Source organism: Trematosphaeria pertusa, assembly GCF_010094035.1.
Source record: "Trematosphaeria pertusa strain CBS 122368 unplaced genomic scaffold BU26scaffold_8, whole genome shotgun sequence".
NCBI lineage: Eukaryota > Fungi > Ascomycota > Dothideomycetes > Pleosporales > Trematosphaeriaceae > Trematosphaeria > Trematosphaeria pertusa.
This window is the reverse complement of record NW_022987219.1, coordinates 489,617-505,173: the sequence shown is the minus strand read 5'-3', so window position 1 is coordinate 505,173 and position 15,557 is coordinate 489,617. Positions and strand designations below refer to the sequence as shown.

At 55.9% G+C, this 15,557-nt stretch overlaps 6 protein-coding genes across 6 annotated transcripts; 3 read left to right on the top strand and 3 right to left on the bottom strand.

The window, feature by feature from the left end:
- Positions 1-584: 584 nt before the first annotated feature.
- BU26DRAFT_505744 (uncharacterized protein) lies at positions 585-1,196 on the top strand (the record flags this gene model as incomplete). Its single annotated transcript, XM_033826869.1, has 1 exon — positions 585-1,196. The coding sequence occupies one exon, from the start codon at positions 585-587 to the stop codon at positions 1,194-1,196; it is 612 nt and encodes a 203-aa protein (XP_033682977.1).
- Positions 1,197-1,777: 581 nt separating this feature from the next.
- BU26DRAFT_531456 (heat shock protein-like protein 70) lies at positions 1,778-4,015 on the bottom strand (the record flags this gene model as incomplete). The annotated part of the gene is made up of 6 exons (XM_033831027.1): positions 1,778-2,188; positions 2,242-2,672; positions 2,723-2,792; positions 2,849-3,208; positions 3,265-3,869; positions 3,943-4,015. The coding sequence occupies 6 exons, from the start codon at positions 4,013-4,015 to the stop codon at positions 1,778-1,780; spliced, it is 1,950 nt and encodes a 649-aa protein (XP_033682976.1).
- On the bottom strand, positions 3,868-4,855 carry BU26DRAFT_324856 (uncharacterized protein). The gene is made up of 2 exons (XM_033822105.1): positions 3,971-4,855; positions 3,868-3,869 (listed from the first exon to the last, which is right to left on the bottom strand). The coding sequence occupies exon 1, from the start codon at positions 4,509-4,511 to the stop codon at positions 4,068-4,070; it is 444 nt and encodes a 147-aa protein (XP_033682975.1). The 5' UTR covers positions 4,512-4,855; the 3' UTR covers positions 3,868-3,869; positions 3,971-4,067.
- A 344-nt stretch (positions 4,856-5,199) lies between these two features.
- Positions 5,200-6,367, top strand: BU26DRAFT_505742 (uncharacterized protein; the record flags this gene model as incomplete). The annotated part of the gene is made up of 3 exons (XM_033826868.1): positions 5,200-5,562; positions 5,616-5,837; positions 5,888-6,367. The coding sequence occupies 3 exons, from the start codon at positions 5,200-5,202 to the stop codon at positions 6,365-6,367; spliced, it is 1,065 nt and encodes a 354-aa protein (XP_033682974.1).
- Positions 6,368-7,027: 660 nt separating this feature from the next.
- Positions 7,028-9,109, top strand: BU26DRAFT_551399 (glycerol kinase; the record flags this gene model as incomplete). Its single annotated transcript, XM_033832099.1, has 3 exons — positions 7,028-7,564; positions 7,619-8,780; positions 8,846-9,109. The coding sequence occupies exons 1-3, from the start codon at positions 7,335-7,337 to the stop codon at positions 9,107-9,109; spliced, it is 1,656 nt and encodes a 551-aa protein (XP_033682973.1). The 5' UTR covers positions 7,028-7,334.
- Positions 9,110-10,142: 1,033 nt separating this feature from the next.
- Positions 10,143-11,439, bottom strand: BU26DRAFT_325128 (uncharacterized protein). Its single transcript, XM_033822106.1, has one exon. The coding sequence runs from the start codon at positions 11,135-11,137 to the stop codon at positions 10,226-10,228; it is 912 nt and encodes a 303-aa protein (XP_033682972.1). The 5' UTR covers positions 11,138-11,439; the 3' UTR covers positions 10,143-10,225.
- Between the last annotated feature and the right edge of the window lie 4,118 nt (positions 11,440-15,557).

The window sequence follows — 15,557 nt, the reverse complement described above, 5'->3', positions numbered from 1 at the left end:
GATCCTGCGCCGCAGTGCTGTGCTTCGAGTCAGGCCCGACTGAAGAACAGGGAAGGTGGCCACAAAACAGAATCAGGAATGGTGAATTTGCACGAAGGCACAGCAGCTGGAATGAGAAGGAGGGAATTACGCGCAAGAACACGCGGTGATGAAGTTGTGATTGCCGCAAGGCAGATGCAGGCCCATGCATGACGTAGTCCTGGCCGGTGTTTTGAACCGTGGCCCGCGTCACATGACGGCGCCGAGCACCTGGGCCCGAATCAATTCGCTGAACGTTTCGACGCCCATTTGGTTCACGTCAAACATCTTCCGGGATTCAGCGTCGATAATCGACGACTAGACGTGTTACACGCGTCCACACCTCAGTCCTTTGGTTCCGCGCCCTCTACGCAAGTCGCCAATTGGGAGTCGCGATCGCTCCCAAAAATTTGGCCTGTCATAGCTCCCATTCTCGAACGGCGATCCAAACCACACCCATTGCTTCGCATTATACCTCCTGGCGCACCCCAACAGCTAAACAACCGCCATTCCGACCCTAGAAACCCCCGCGAAGCCAACCACGACTTCCTACACCAAGACACACAATGGGCTGGTTATGGTCCTCGTCCCCGAGCAGCAAGAAGCCGGCGTCCCAGCCAGAGCCAGACCCAACGCCTCCCCCCGCAACGATCACACCCTCCGCCCCCATCCAGAAGCCCTCCTCACCCCCAGACGCCGACGCCGACGACTTCCACGCCGCCTTCCCGCACCTCGCGCCCTCACCCACCACCACAACCAGCCCCAGCACATCCCCCACCCCTCCACAAGACCCTTCCGCCACCACCACCTCCACCCCCGGCGACTCCGACTACGACCCCACGCTCCCCACCACAATGTCCTGCCGCGCGGCCTTCGACGCGGCCTTCTACTGCAGCTCGCTCGGCGGGCACTTCAACAGCATATACCGGTACGGGCAGCTGCGCAGCTGCAGCGAGCACTGGGCAGACTGGCGGTTCTGCATGGCGCTGAAGGGCAGCTCGGCGGAGGCGCGAGCGCGGGCGATTCAGGCGCGGTACCGGGAGAAGGAGGAGCGGATACGGCAGAAGCCCAGTAGCGAGGATGTGTGGGAGAGGCGGCGGATGCCGGAGGAGATGGTTGTTGCGCCGTTTGGGAAGGCGGAGGAGGAGGCGAGACGGGTGGAGGGGAGCGGGAGCTGAGTTGAGCTGATGGATGGGAGTGGAGAGTGGAGAGTGGAGAGGGGTGGATGGGAGGACGGGAGGGGTTTGTTTGGTGGGATATGGTATGTGTTAGAGTTGGGTGAGGCAGCGCTTTCTCAGCCTCTGCGCATGTCGTTGCTTAGCTATCACAACGCACTTCTGAAATGCGCTGTGTTAAGTTATGTTATGGGAGTTTCATAGACAGCGAAGTCGGCGTGTATTGTATAAGGCAACCTCCAAGATACCCAGAGGTCCATCGAAATATATAATCTCAACTCAAGCACATCACATATCACTGTAGCAAGCAGGGCATCTTGGTGTTGAAATTATATCACTCTCATTTTACTCTGAGGGAACAGTCTCAAGATCCACCTCATTAGAGTACATACATCCACCTGTCAAGAAACTTTTCCAGCCTAATCGTGGTCATGACTCGTCCAATGCAATGGAAGGAAACCCGAGGAAGAAAAAGGCTCTATCAGCCGTGAAACTCCGATAACCGCCACCCAAGAAAGGACCCTCTATGCTGAAGCCAAACGAAGGAAAGACAAAGAAGACTACTCAGATGCTGAGCGATCCGCTTAGTCAACCTCCTCGACGGTCGGGCCGTCGTCGGAGTGGCCACCGCCCGGAGCACCGCCGGGGAAGCCGCCAGCACCGCCGGGCATGCCACCGGGCATACCACCCTCGCCGCCAGCGCCGTAGAACTTCATCATGATCGGGTTGGCGATCGATTCAAGCTCCTTCTGCTGTGACTCGTACTCGTCCTTGGTGGCCTGCTGGTTGTCGTCGAGCCAAGCCACGATCTTGTCGATTTCGGACTTCAGCTTCTCCTTGTCGGACGCATCGAGCTTCTCGTCGACCTTGGAGTCGTTCATGGTGTTGCGCAGCGAGTAGGCGTATGACTCGAGAGCGTTCTTGGCAGAGATACGAGCTGCCTCAGCCTCGTCTTCGGCCTTGTACTTCTCAGCTTCGGCCAACATCCGCTCAATCTAAGAGTGCATTAGTAACAGTTCGTATTTATCGGCATGCGCAAAGCACTTACCTCCTCCTTGGATAGACGGCCCTTGTCGTTGGTAATAACAATCTTGTTCGTCTTTCCTGTTCCCTTCTCGAGAGCTGAGACGTTGATGATACCGTTGGCGTCAACATCGAACGTAACCTCGATTTGCGGAACTCCACGAGGCGCAGGCGGAATACCGGTGAGCTCGAACTTCCCGAGCAGGTTGTTGTCCTTGGTCCTAGCACGCTCACCCTCGTAGACCTGGATGAGCACACCGGGCTGGTTGTCGCTGAAAGTGGAGAAGACCTCGCTCTTCTTAGTCGGAATGGTGGTGTTGCGCTTGATGAGAGGCGTCATGACACCACCAGCGGTCTCGATACCGATGGAAAGAGGGGCGACATCCAAGAGTAGGATCTCGTTGGTCGACTTCGAGGAAGTATCACCGGACAAGATGGCGGCCTGGACAGCGGCACCTAGTTACAATTAGCGGGACGTTCGGACAGAGGGGGTCTAGGGTACATACCGTAAGCAACAGCTTCGTCGGGGTTGATGGACTTGTTGGGCTCCTTGCCGTTGAAGAAGTCGGAGACCATCTATACACGTGTTAGCATTGCATACATGGCATGGCATATGTGACCTGGGAACTTGCCTTCTGGATTTTCGGGATACGAGTGGAGCCTCCGACCAAGACGATCTCGTGGACAGACGTCTTGTCGCACTTAGCGTCACGGAGGACACGCTCGACCGGCTCCATGGTGGAGCGGAAAAGGTCCTGGCAGAGCTCCTCGAAGCGTGCTCGAGTGATTGACGTGTAAAAGTCTACACCCTCATACAGGGAATCAATCTCGATCGAGGTCTGGGCCGAGGAAGAGAGTGTGCGCTTGGCACGCTCGCAAGCAGTGCGGAGACGACGCAGAGCACGAGCATTGGTCGTAAGATCTTTCTTATGTTTCCTCTTAAACTCAGAGACGAAGTGGTTCACGAGTCGGTTGTCGAAGTCTTCACCACCCTGCGAGGCGTGAGTCAGCATATAGTCTTCGAAGTAAAAGGAGTGTGAAAACGTACCAGGTGGGTGTCACCAGCCGTTGACTTGACTTCGAAAATGCCCTCCTCGATGGTGAGGAGAGACACATCAAAGGTGCCGCCACCGAGATCGAAGATGAGGACGTTGCGCTCGCCGGTAGCCTTCTTGTCAAGACCATAGGCGATAGCAGCCGCAGTAGGCTCGTTGATGATACGGAGGACATTTAGGCCGGCGATGAGACCAGCATCCTTTGTGGCCTGGCGCTGGGAGTCGTTGAAGTAGGCGGGGACTGTGACAACAGCGTTGTTAACTGTGCCTCCAAGATAGGATTCGGCAGTTTCGCGCATCTTGGTCAACACCATCGAAGAGATCTCTTCGGGGGTGAAGGTCTTTGTCTCGCCCTTGAACTCGACCTGAACGACAGGCTTGCCCTGCTTCTCGATGACCTTGAATGGGAAGTGCTTCATGTCGGCCTGCACCTCAGGGTCGGCGAACTTGCGACCGATGAGGCGCTTCGCATCGAAGACAGTGTTGGCGGGGTTCATGGCGACCTGGTTCTTTGCGGAGTCTCCGATCAGGCGCTCGGTGTCGGTGAAGGCAACAAAGGACGGCGTCGTGCGGTTTCCCTGATCGTTGGCAATGATCTCTGGAGATTCGTTAGCATGAGTCCTCGAAGCAATCGAGTCAGAGAGACAGCTCTGACAGGGGTAGGAACGTACCGATGCGGTCATCGCGGAAAATGCCTACACAGGAGTAGGTAGTTCCCAGGTCGATACCGACGGCGGGGGCCATGATGTGGGTTGGGGGTGTGCTTGCTGCGGGGTCGATGAGGTGGGTATGGGTATCAAAGAAGTTGTAGAAGCAGCAGTGGAGAGCTCACAAAGTCAGTCGGACTTGAGAGTGTGCGCAAGTTGTAATTGTGTGTTCGGTGTAGTGGGAGAGAACGGCGGATTGTGCGGCGGAGAGCCTTTTGTATCGCTTGCGAGGCAGTTTTTCGGACGCTCTTCTGGAAGTTTCGATCTGGCTCACCGGCCAACCACAAGCTTCTACGCCCTTCGCGCAGCCTCGTCGGCCCACTCTGTCTGCTGCCTGACGCTGCGTTGCGGCAAATAATCACTAATTTCACTACGCAGCAGCGATTGCAGCCCGCACTCACTTTTCTGGCGCCCGTCGAGTAGGAGTGCGCGCTGTTGCTCGAAATTTCTCTGCTGCCGCCCTTCCACAGACCCCGCCAGCTCGAAGCGGTGACGCAAGCGAGCCCCGCCTCATCCAATTTACCTTTGTGCATGAGCCCAGGCAGCCTTTCACGGTGTGGAATTCTCCGGATAGAACGACGTGCGCAACAGCTACCCTAGAGGCCTTCGCGGGGGCGTGCAATGGACGAGCCAATCAATCTTACTTGTACGGCGAGTCCTCAGATCCATTTCCGGGCATGAAGGTGCAGTCCTTTCATCCATGTTATCCACGCAACAGCGACATCATTCACACACCCACAATCGCCGCTTGGCGGCATACTCATTCTGCGTCGTTTGTTCTCTAATTCCAGGAAATGCAATCACTGCTCGCCGTAGAACTCCGACACCGCTGACAATGCTTGCTACCTATATCCAAGCCACCTCTCCCGATGTCCAAAGCAATCTCGGAGTCCTTTCGGCCTAGCATACTCTCCTGGGTAGTTGCTTCGTCTCTGCAACGCTTCTCAAAAGCAAAACTCGGACCGGCACATTCCCGCTGCTCCGGGGTTGTTGCGGTATGTACTTAGCTAGGTATCTTTACGATCACATGACTCGGGAACCACTGACGTCACCGTGAAATTTGTTGTTCCGGCCCTGGGTTATGCGGGGAGCTCTTGGAGCTTGGTCGACCCAGCTGTCACCCGTCATCGAGCGACCCTCTCTTCTTCCTCTCAGCTCGAGCGCAGCTTTCTTCTCTTCAATTGAATCAGTCGCCGTCGTGTCCGCAAGGTCGCTATCACAATGCTCCGAACCGGAGCCACTCGCCTGGCTTTGCGGTCAATTGCTGCGCCAATCGCTCGTCCAGCTGCCAGCTTCCGAGCCGCCGCTCCTACTGCGCAATGGAGGACCCAGTTCAGCTCCATCACCTCCAAGCGGCCCCAGATACCCCTAGTGGCTCCGCTCAAGCCCATACAGGCTGCCGTGCTCCGCCGCGCACTTTCCGACGAGAAGAAGCAGGCTGAGAGTAGATACGCACAAGAGAAGATCAAGCCCACACCAGAGACCGTCTCTTCTACTTCCAGCATTCATCCCATACTTTCAGAGGTCGGCGCAGATACACCAGAGCGAGAGGTCGATATGACCGCGGGCATCAAGCATGATCTGGTAAGAATCCCGTTATAGTACCAATCGTAGAAATAGTCGCTGAAAGATGCCAGGGCACCATCAGAGAGACGTTCAGCCTCGCCGAAGTGCCTCGAGAGGCTTACGTGATTGGCCTAGCCGGAGTCCTTCCGTACCTGGCCACGTCTCTTTCGACCGTGTACTGCGCGTGGGAGCTTAATCATTCTGTTGCGGGATACGGATACATATTGTCTGCAGAGAACGCCAGTACTCTCCTCCACTTTCTTGAACCCTTGCAGATCGGATACGGCGCCGTGGTGAGTTTCTCCTACATCTCAGTCCTCCCTACCGACACTAACGGGCTCAGATCCTTTCGTTCTTAGGCGCAATCCACTGGGGACTCGAGTGGGCCAATTATGGCGGCACCCATGGCTATAAACGCTACGCAATCGGAGTAGTAGCACCCGCTGTCGCATGGCCCACTGTGCTGATGCCCGTCGAGTACGCTCTCATCGCTCAGTTCATGGCCTTCACCCTTCTGTACTACGTCGACACCCGGGCTACCTACAGGGGCTGGACACCTTCTTGGTACGCCATCTACCGATTTGTTCTTACTTTCATCGTCGGTGCCAGCATCGTCGTCAGTCTCATCGGTCGCGGAGAGGTTGCGGATGACAAGGTCCATCGGATTCCCGGCGCGGTAGACAGGGCTGTGACTCTCCGTGAAGGCGCTCAGGAAAGACTGGCCAAGGAAGAAGAGGCCATCCGGGTCGAAAACGAGGCTAAGGCCGGTGACGAGGGTGGTGACGAGGGTGGTGACGAGTCTGAAGAGAAGTCCGAAGAGTAGAGCGAATGAAGTTCGAAACAGGACTTCTACGGAGATCTCCGAGGACTCGTGAGGGGTTCCGTCTCAGGTCGTGCGAGCTGGTTGAAAGTGTTTCCTTCTCTGGTGGTTCCGTCCTATTTTCGGGCATTTTTACGTCTTGCATTTCCGTTTTCGATGCGATGACCGCGACTATAAGCTTTCCGGCATGAGGCTTTACACTGTCTTTCTTCGTTTGTGCTAGTTTTCGTGCATAGCCATCAAAATTGGTGAAATGTAACATACTTGAAAAATGACCTTATATGCTCCAATGTGGAATTTGGGTCGCCGCTCCCTCGGACTATCTTTAATGATAGCGTACATTTTCCCAGGTTTGATACTCGCGCGGACGTCTCAATAGGTAAGAACGGTAGTCTTTGCGTTACGATTTGCGAGGAGTCGGGAGACGTGACGGTGAACCATGGTTTTGGGCCATACGTCGACTGTTGACGAGGGCGGAAATGCGCATGCTGCTTCGAGAAGCCAAGGCTCTTTCCATTGACAGCTGCAAGAATTAGAAAATTATCCTTATTTAGCGCGCGACGGAGGCCATTGAGACGAAAAATGGGCGGACGCACATGACAGGGCTAGGCATATATCGATCGAGAGCTTCCCCGCCCCCGCCTTAAGTAAACACCCCCTCCCCCAGCGTCATCCGCGACCACCACCGCGAATCCTTCTAGTTCATGCAGATCCGAACCCTGCTCCTCCACAATATGACCTCATCAACGTCTTGCGATTCAGTTCAGCTTCCTCCCATGTTCTTGCCATAATTTTTAGCATTCGGCGCGTTCGAACACAACCCTCCAAACAGCGACCACCACCGACTCGGAAAGGCAGTTCTCTCGCAACGCGCCAGGTCGCAACCTTCCATTTTGGCCGGAAGTATTACTCCTGTTGGATACGAAGATTTTCCGGTAGTTTTGCTTCGAGCAAGAGCAGAAGAGACACCATGGCGATGGAAAAGAGCTCAGCGGCCGACCCAGACCCGCAGCCAGTGCCCAAGGAGAATACCACCAACGGCTCTGCGGAGACGCACCTGGACGAGAAGAAACTGAAGAAGTTTTACATCGGCTCCATCGACCAAGGAACGACGAGCACGAGGTTCATCATCTTCGACGGCACGGGACAGCCCGTCGCCCAGCATCAGATCGAGTTCACGCAGATGCACCCCGAGTCCGGGTCAGTATTGTCAAGCTATAGCTGCGGCTCGTAATGCTCACAGTAGTGGTGCAGGTGGCATGAACATGACCCCATGGAGATATTGGAGACTGTGGAGCAATGCATAGAGAAGGCTACGCATGCTTTTATCGACAAGGGTCATGATATCGCCGACATCAAAGCAATCGGAATAACCAACCAGCGCGAGACCACGGTGGTGTGGGATACCCACACCGGCAAGCCTTTACATAACGCAATTGCCTGGCCGGATACCAGGACCAAGGGGCTGGTGCGGGAGCTGAAAACCCGGGAAGGCGCCGACCAACTGCAAGACATTTGTGGACTCCCGCTCTCGACTTATCCGTCATCGGTCAAGCTCCTGTGGCTTCTCGATAATGTCGATGCGGTCCGCAAGGCGTATGATGAGGGGCGCTTATCGTTCGGGACTATCGACACCTTCCTGTTGTATCATCTGAACGGAGGCAAGGAAAAAGACGTTTTTGTCACTGACGCCACCAACGCCTCCAGGACCATGTTCATGAACCTCCATTCCGTGCAGTATGATGATAAGCTCCTCGACTTCTTCCGACTGGACCGCAAAAAGCTTAGGCTGCCTAAGATCGTGCCATCCTCGTGTCCGGAATCATATGGGTCTCTTGCCTCCGGTCCCCTGAAGGGGCTGCGGATCGCAGGATGCTTAGGAGATCAGTCTGCAGCCCTAGTCGGTCAACAAGGATTCACGCCAGGCTCTGCGAAAAATACGTACGGTACCGGATGCTTCCTGTTGTACAACGTGGGCGAAAAGCCTGTGATTTCCCAGCATGGCCTCCTGGCGACTATTGCATACGACTTCGGACGTGAGCGCAAGCCCGTGTATGCGCTCGAAGGGAGCATTGCTGTCGCGGGAAGTGGCGTGAAGTTCCTGATGGATAACCTTGGCTTCGTCACCCACTCTCACAAGATCAGTGACCTTGCAGCGAGTGTGAAGGATAACGGTGGCTGTGTCTTCGTGACGGCCTTCAGTGGCCTTTTTGCGCCGTACTGGATTGATGATGCCAAAGGGACAATATTTGGCATCACGCAACATACCGAACGTGGACATATAGCCCGCGCAACGCTTGAAGCGACCTGCTTCCAGACGAAGGCCATCCTCGACGCCATGGAGCTCGATAGTGGCCACAAGCTTGCCGAGCTGGCAGTCGACGGGGGTATGAGCAACTCCAATTTATGTATGCAGGTAGGTGTCCGCAACCTGTTGCAACCCCCGCCCCTTGAAGCTTGTCGCTTAACCCGCCAAACCAGACGCAAGCCAACATCATTGGAATTCCCGTCGATCGCCCGGCGATGCGTGAGACCACGTCCCTCGGTGCTGCCATCGCCGCAGGTTTCGCAGTCGACATCTGGAAAGAGTTCGACGAGCTCAAAGAGATCAACCAGAAAGACCGCATGATCTTCGAGCCGAATATTTCCAAGGAAGAGAGCTCCAAGATGTTCAAAAAGTGGGGACGAGCTGTGGAAATGTGTCGGGGTTGGCTTGACACTGAGGAGGCGAATGGGAATTCTTGATATATCCAATAATTGACGTCTTATAATTCCGTAAATGGCCTCCTGCGTTTTCGCCATTGGATTCTTCGCTCTGCGCTATACTCGGGGCGACATCATGCCATACGAAGGCTGTGCCCCTTTCTGACCTGAGTGGGCAGTGGCTGCAGTTACGATCCGGCAGCAAGACGCCAACGGTCGAACAGTAGTTGCCGAGACAGTGTGGATGATAGGTGGAAGCGGCGTCTTGATGCGACCATGTTTTTACATCCTGACCGAATACAGGTAATACTCCAGCTGTTATAGCCGCTCTACGCTCTTCCTGACCAGAAGGATGGTCGCTTCACTGGCGGGGTAGGGTGCCAAACCAATCGTTCCGAGAAGATTTACAGCCTTTCCCGTTAGCGCTCTTTTATCTTCCTTGCCACGCACTCTTCAGCCTGAATCTTTACCATCCACGATGAGGAGCTCCCAATATTGGGACCAGAAAAGCCATCGAACCGCCTTCGGAACTCGGGACACAGTCGGTCAGACTGATGTGTCTGCCTATTCAGCTGACCAGACCATGAGGTGAGTGACCCATACCACTATTGGCCGCCTCATGTTGAGTGTGACTGAACCTGGAATGCGGGCATTGGCAGCTCCGTGCGGATGGACCTGGCCATTCACACCTTGGCGGAATAGAGGCCCGACGCGTGTCTGATGATCGCTGAAGTTGAGGAGGTGGGAAGAGCGGAAGAGGGCGGTGTAAGGGAGGTGCTCGAAGTGCCCACCCTGGGACTTAAGGAACGCAGCCAGCATTCCGAACCCTTGATGCTGTACCCGTGGCGCCCCCTTCCTGTCTTGCCCTGGGATGACGCGCCCAGAACCGTTCCAGAGTGCGTCTATTGCTCGTCCATGCGGCAAATGGGAAGCCTTCGCGCGATTCCCGCGCATTGAGCGTACGTGCACCCATCCCATCGTTCGATCTTGCATTCCTCTGCCATCACCGACCTCATCGAGGGCAGTACAGAGGGGAACTGTGGAGACGACGGGTCGACCAACGACGCCAGAACCATGGATGGACACTCGTTACCAGACTCTTCCGCGTTCCTCTCATCTCTTGTCGGCACTTGAGTGGCGCTCAGCGCAGCGGACGACTCATGCCGTGCAGGAACCGAGCGACTGGGTATCTATACGAGTATACATGATATCAGCGTAGCCCTGAGCGGACCGCACGCCGGAATTTCCTCTTGCGCCCTTGCACCGACAGGGTCCATCTACAGGCCGCCGACCACGAGGCCCATATTGAATTTCCCCAATCGACCGTGGTCGGCTATATCTATCCCAAACATTAAGCAGCCCCAAGCAGTCGATGTTGATGCCTCCGCGCACGAGTGAGGCCGTAGGACAGGCCCCCGGCGAGCCCGGCAAATTCAAGGTGGATGGACTTCTAAAATCCGCGAGCGGCGCATAGACAAGCATGTCATGTTGCGCAGCCGGGCCCGTCCGACTCGGCACGGCATCTATAATTGCGCAACCGGCGGGTTTGCGGATGCCTCCTGTGTGCTCCCGAGCGGGACGCGGGACGGGGCAGCGCTGGCCGGCCGACGCAGCAGGCGCTCGCCGAGAGGGCGTTTCAGGAAGAGAGAAGGTGATGGAGAGGGCGGCGATCAAGACCGTTGAGCGGATGCGGGCTGGAGAGGAGGAATTAACGGCCGTGCTAAAGGCATGCCATGGAAGAGTCGCGTGCAGGGACCCCAGACAGCGGATGCGTGGAGCCTCACCCCACTGGGCCCGAGTGCAAGACACAACAACAGTGCATGCCACCATCCCACGCACCGCATTTGCGGCCAACGTGGAACCGTAGCCGCAGATCAGCCCGCCCTGCGAGCAGTCCGGTAAGCTTGGTGCAGCTAGCGCCGAGGCGAGCTGCTGCCCCCATCCGCTTCCTCCTCCACCGCCCTCCGCGACCGCCTGAACCCTGTCAGACGTTTCTGTCGTCACCTCACCTTTTCTTACGCGCAAGCACCTTAGTCGAGTACACCCTGTACTATGTGTCCTTCGACCCATCCCCAGCGATCCGCAGGTCGCCGAAAGCGGATCTACTTTCAAACAGGCACTCCACTCGCAGTCCAAATGCCTCCTCCGCTCGGACACCCGGGTGCGCAGCTGGTACTGCTGAGCAATCACAGCAAATGCCTCGCTGCGTCGTAACAGAGCCAGCTCTATAGACAGCCCATAGCACGGTCCCGCCCGCAATGCCGTACCTTATTCGCCGTAAGCCCACTGCCTCTGCTGCCGTGACGCTGCAGAACTATAATATGGGACGGTCCGGCGCGTCTACGCCGCCCCGATCCTTCTGAAGAAGCAACTCCAGCAAATATCCCCAGCCAGTCATCGTCGCCTACGCTCGTTTCTTCTTCAAGCCTCCGACCATTCACACTGCCACCCAGTCGTTGCTCGTCGGCATGTGCGATTACACCCAAGTACACTACAAGTGCTCTCATCTCCGCTACACTGTCCGGGCCTGGTGTACAAAGTACCAGGAGACGCAGAAGAGGTGCCAGCCGAATGTGGTTGCAGTGTAGGATAGACCGTCCCAGCTGGCTCAAGAGCAATGCTAACCGCGGCAGCAGAGAATATAGACTCGATGAGAATTGCGGTTCGTCCTCCAATCACCACCACCAATACCGGCTAAATGTATCTGACGGCCTTGCAAGGTGACTGCAAAAGCTCCTCTGTGGGCAGAGTGAGATGAAGCAGCGTATACGTTCTCCGAATCCTTCGTCCCTCTTTTCGACTGTACTGTACTTTTCAGCAAGGCGCACACGGCACGGTTCGGCACGGCGGGAAAAAGAAAGAGCATAATACCCCTATGGCAAAAGTCTTGCAGTACTCTTGTAGTCAAATGTATCACGAATTTCCGTTGTCGTTTCGCTCGATCGGCGTTCTGCATCTTCCATCTTGCATATGTCCTTTTGTCCTACCTCGGGGCGTCGACGGGGCCGTATTGACGCCGTTGACGCCATATGTATCGCTAATGTGCGGCGTGCAGTTCTGCACCTCTCACTGGTCGCGCCGTCTGCATCCCGCATGGTTCCTGCAGCTGCTTCGACGACCTCATCTCTCGCCCGCTCACCACCGCCCGGCAACCAAGGACTGCCGGCCACGACGAATGCCACGCGGTGGTGTTCTGTTTGGGCCCGGCACGACGCCGTTGCACGACTGCGCGGGCGGGGCCTGACGCCGTGGCACCATGGCACCAGCATCATACGTCACTAGCCCGATCCCGCCCTCTACAGAATCCGCAAACGGCGCTACGGCCTCAACTCCCGTCACACACTCTATGTACAACCTTGGAACAGCCACCGTCCTACCGCGGCGCCGAGGTTCCATGGTCCGGATAGCTCGCCGCAGATTTATGGATGCGGTTATTGCTCCTCTGTAACTCACCTGGCGCGCTTTCATCTCAAGCAGCCCAAGCTGCATGCGCTCGCCGGAAGTACACCTTCCGCCTCCTGCACGGATAGGCTCGAAATGTCGCTCTTCGCACGCTTCAATCCCGTATCCGCGCCCAAGAGAAAGCTGCTTCGACTCCCTCGCATGAAGCTCTTCATCCGCCATCGGACGTTGCACCACGCTGAGGGTATATCACGCCGGAGATAATGAGCACGCAATCATGCATTCAGGGTCCGCAATTTGCACCTTGTCGCCAACCAGAATGTCGAGTCGCTGCAACAGCCCATGTAATTCATGGGCATTTTCCCAAAATTATAACGTCCAGTTGACCAATGGCAGCACAACGCTACCCCTGACTCGCCCCTCCTCACGCGAAACTCGCCGCACTCGTGCCGCCGAATCATGGCAGTCTCGAGGCCATCAGAAAATTTGGTACTCTGGCAAGCAACTACAGGCGCTTTACCCGTCAGCCAGGAAGGAAATGATACGACGCAGCATTCGCCGGTGGGTCGTCTCGGGCCTGGAAACCGTCCACGTAAGGGCCTTGCTCCTATTTCGGGCAACAACGCCATGCGTGGCTTCCACGTGAGAGATCTGCCTTGCAGCGGTCTCACCGTTCAGCAACAGCCAATTCCCTCGAAGTGGCTACCGCGATCGGGAAGGATTCGGCTATGAAAAAATTCGCATCGGTTGTCGAAGCTCCTCCGCGAAGCTCTAGAAATTTTCTCGAACGTGGCCGCGCGGAGCCCCCACCGTTCTAACCGAGGCGGCTGTAGTACATGGGGGATTCTCCCTTCGAAAGGGATATATTTCAGCCCACTATCGCCTGACGGAGGGTTTTTGAATCACGAGACGGATAACCGAGATGTCTCTGTAGCAATAACGGTCGGTCCGGAGTCATTGCTGACTCCGGTCCCCTTCCGAACGACTCATTCCGGCGTTCCGATGATTCAGCTAACATCAAGGTGCTTAGAGTACTGAAACTCTCACCAGCCCGCCCACTTTCTCGCTGGCATCTCACTAACAGCTGGCTTTGCTCGTGTGCACCAAACTCTCGGTCGAGGCTTTTCAACTTCATGTGCCGTTAACTGCGATTGCCGCCATCTGCGACGCCATCCACACCGCTCGATCTAATCTACGCAATCGCAGAGGCAACATACCAAAAGTTTATCCATGCGAGAGGCGGAGCGTGATCCGATAGTTGTGAGTCGCCCACCACTTTCCTGATTTACGCACTCTCCCCTGCTGGAAGCGCTTCCCCGACGCCACCTCGGGGCTTAGTCCATGCAACAAGCACATGTGGTACGTACCATACGATACGGGGAAATCTTCTGGTGGACGGGTGGCTGCGGATAGTCTCGACCAGTTTGAGATACCGAACGACTTGGGGGCCCTATATTTGAGCAAGGACCTGTTTATCCGCTCGACGTCAGCGAGCAAGGTTGTCGTGGCGGGGTAATCCTGTCTCTTAACACAGGTTCATGTGTCCACTTGGGGACCGCCCCATTCGGGGACGCGGCTGCTGAGCCACGCGATTCAATACGAGGGGACCAGAGTGTTCCATGACATGATGAGCTCGTTGACCATTTTATTGTATCTGCCAAAAAGAGGGAGCGGAGGCCAAGGCTGTCGTGGATATGTGGGGCTGTAGCGAACATGCTCGAGAACGTGCATGCAGCATGATCCCGTCTCCAGGTCGAGCACTTTCCAGGAACAGAATCGGGGCGTCTTTCGATCCCTCCGTAGCACTGGTACGGTACAAGGACCGGCTGTCCTCATGACCTGCAGCAAGGATGTTTTGGCGAGCCTTGCTCCGAACCTTCTGTAAGGCTTGGTAATTCCGTCGACTGAAACAACAGCGTTTCAACTCCGCCGTTCCCGTCGCCTCACGCAGCACGACGTGCCGCATCAGCACGAGGCGGCATCGCTTCCACCATATGCCGGCACTTTCGCTCCACACAGCGAGGTGGCGACGGCATAGTTGTGGCTGATATACCTGCGTTCGGCTTTTTATCCGGTTTGACGCCTTACCCGCGGCCTGCTGACATGCCTTTTCCTTTCGCATCATGACCCGTATTCAGGAAAATGCAGGTCGAAAAGACGGTCGTTTCCTGTATGGTTTCCGCACCCGTGGTCTGTTCGGGTCGGCCCGGTCTGTCAAATGCCCAGCCAGGCCGAATTTGAAAGAGTCGGTCCGATTTCAGGTGATACCTCGGTGTACCTTCGTATCGTCGAACTTGATCTTCGTCGCATCATCTACCAGTGTGGGGCCCTTCAACCTCCGATATACGGACCCACAGATACTCCGTCTCATGCATCATGTACCTGACAGCTGACGGCTAATAGAATGCTTATAGCTCACAAAAATTAGGTCTCCACTGCTGCAGTCGACATCCAATCGAAACCAACGGACGAAAGTCAGCGGTATCCGCTAACCAGATCGAAAGTCAAATCGTCACCTTGCTTCGCCGGAAGCCTCCCCACAACCTTGGCATATTCTTTTCGCCTCTCTTTGTACACGGCCTCGGTGAATCTTATGGTCTCTATGTGGTGCTGTGATTTGTTGCGGAGATAACTCCGACCGGAGCATTCGCTCCGCTAGCCCAACGTCCAAAATCCTCCTTGCCCCGCCATTTGCCGCGTGGCCCGCTGAAACAGAATCGTATGACTTGCATATATTTAGCTCGTTGAACAAGATTCTTCTAAACCCACTCCCGCCATCTGGTCTCTATCATGAGCTGGATAGCCTCACTTCGACTATCCTAAACCTACCATCCTAGATACTATAGGCTCGCGGGCCAAGCCTCAACATTCAGCTTCCAGCACTACCATTGGACCTTCTCTATACTTTGCCGCTATCCCCGCCCCGGGCCTATCGTTAGTCAAACGACTGTCCACGCTTGGGCTCTTCCGGCTTCCCCGATACCTCAAAGCCGGATCCCCGATACCCTGGTGCTTGTTCTTCAGGCGCCCTGGCTGGTATTTGGTAGCATTTGAGTTTGTCCTGGGGGCTACAAGGCGGATTTGGTTC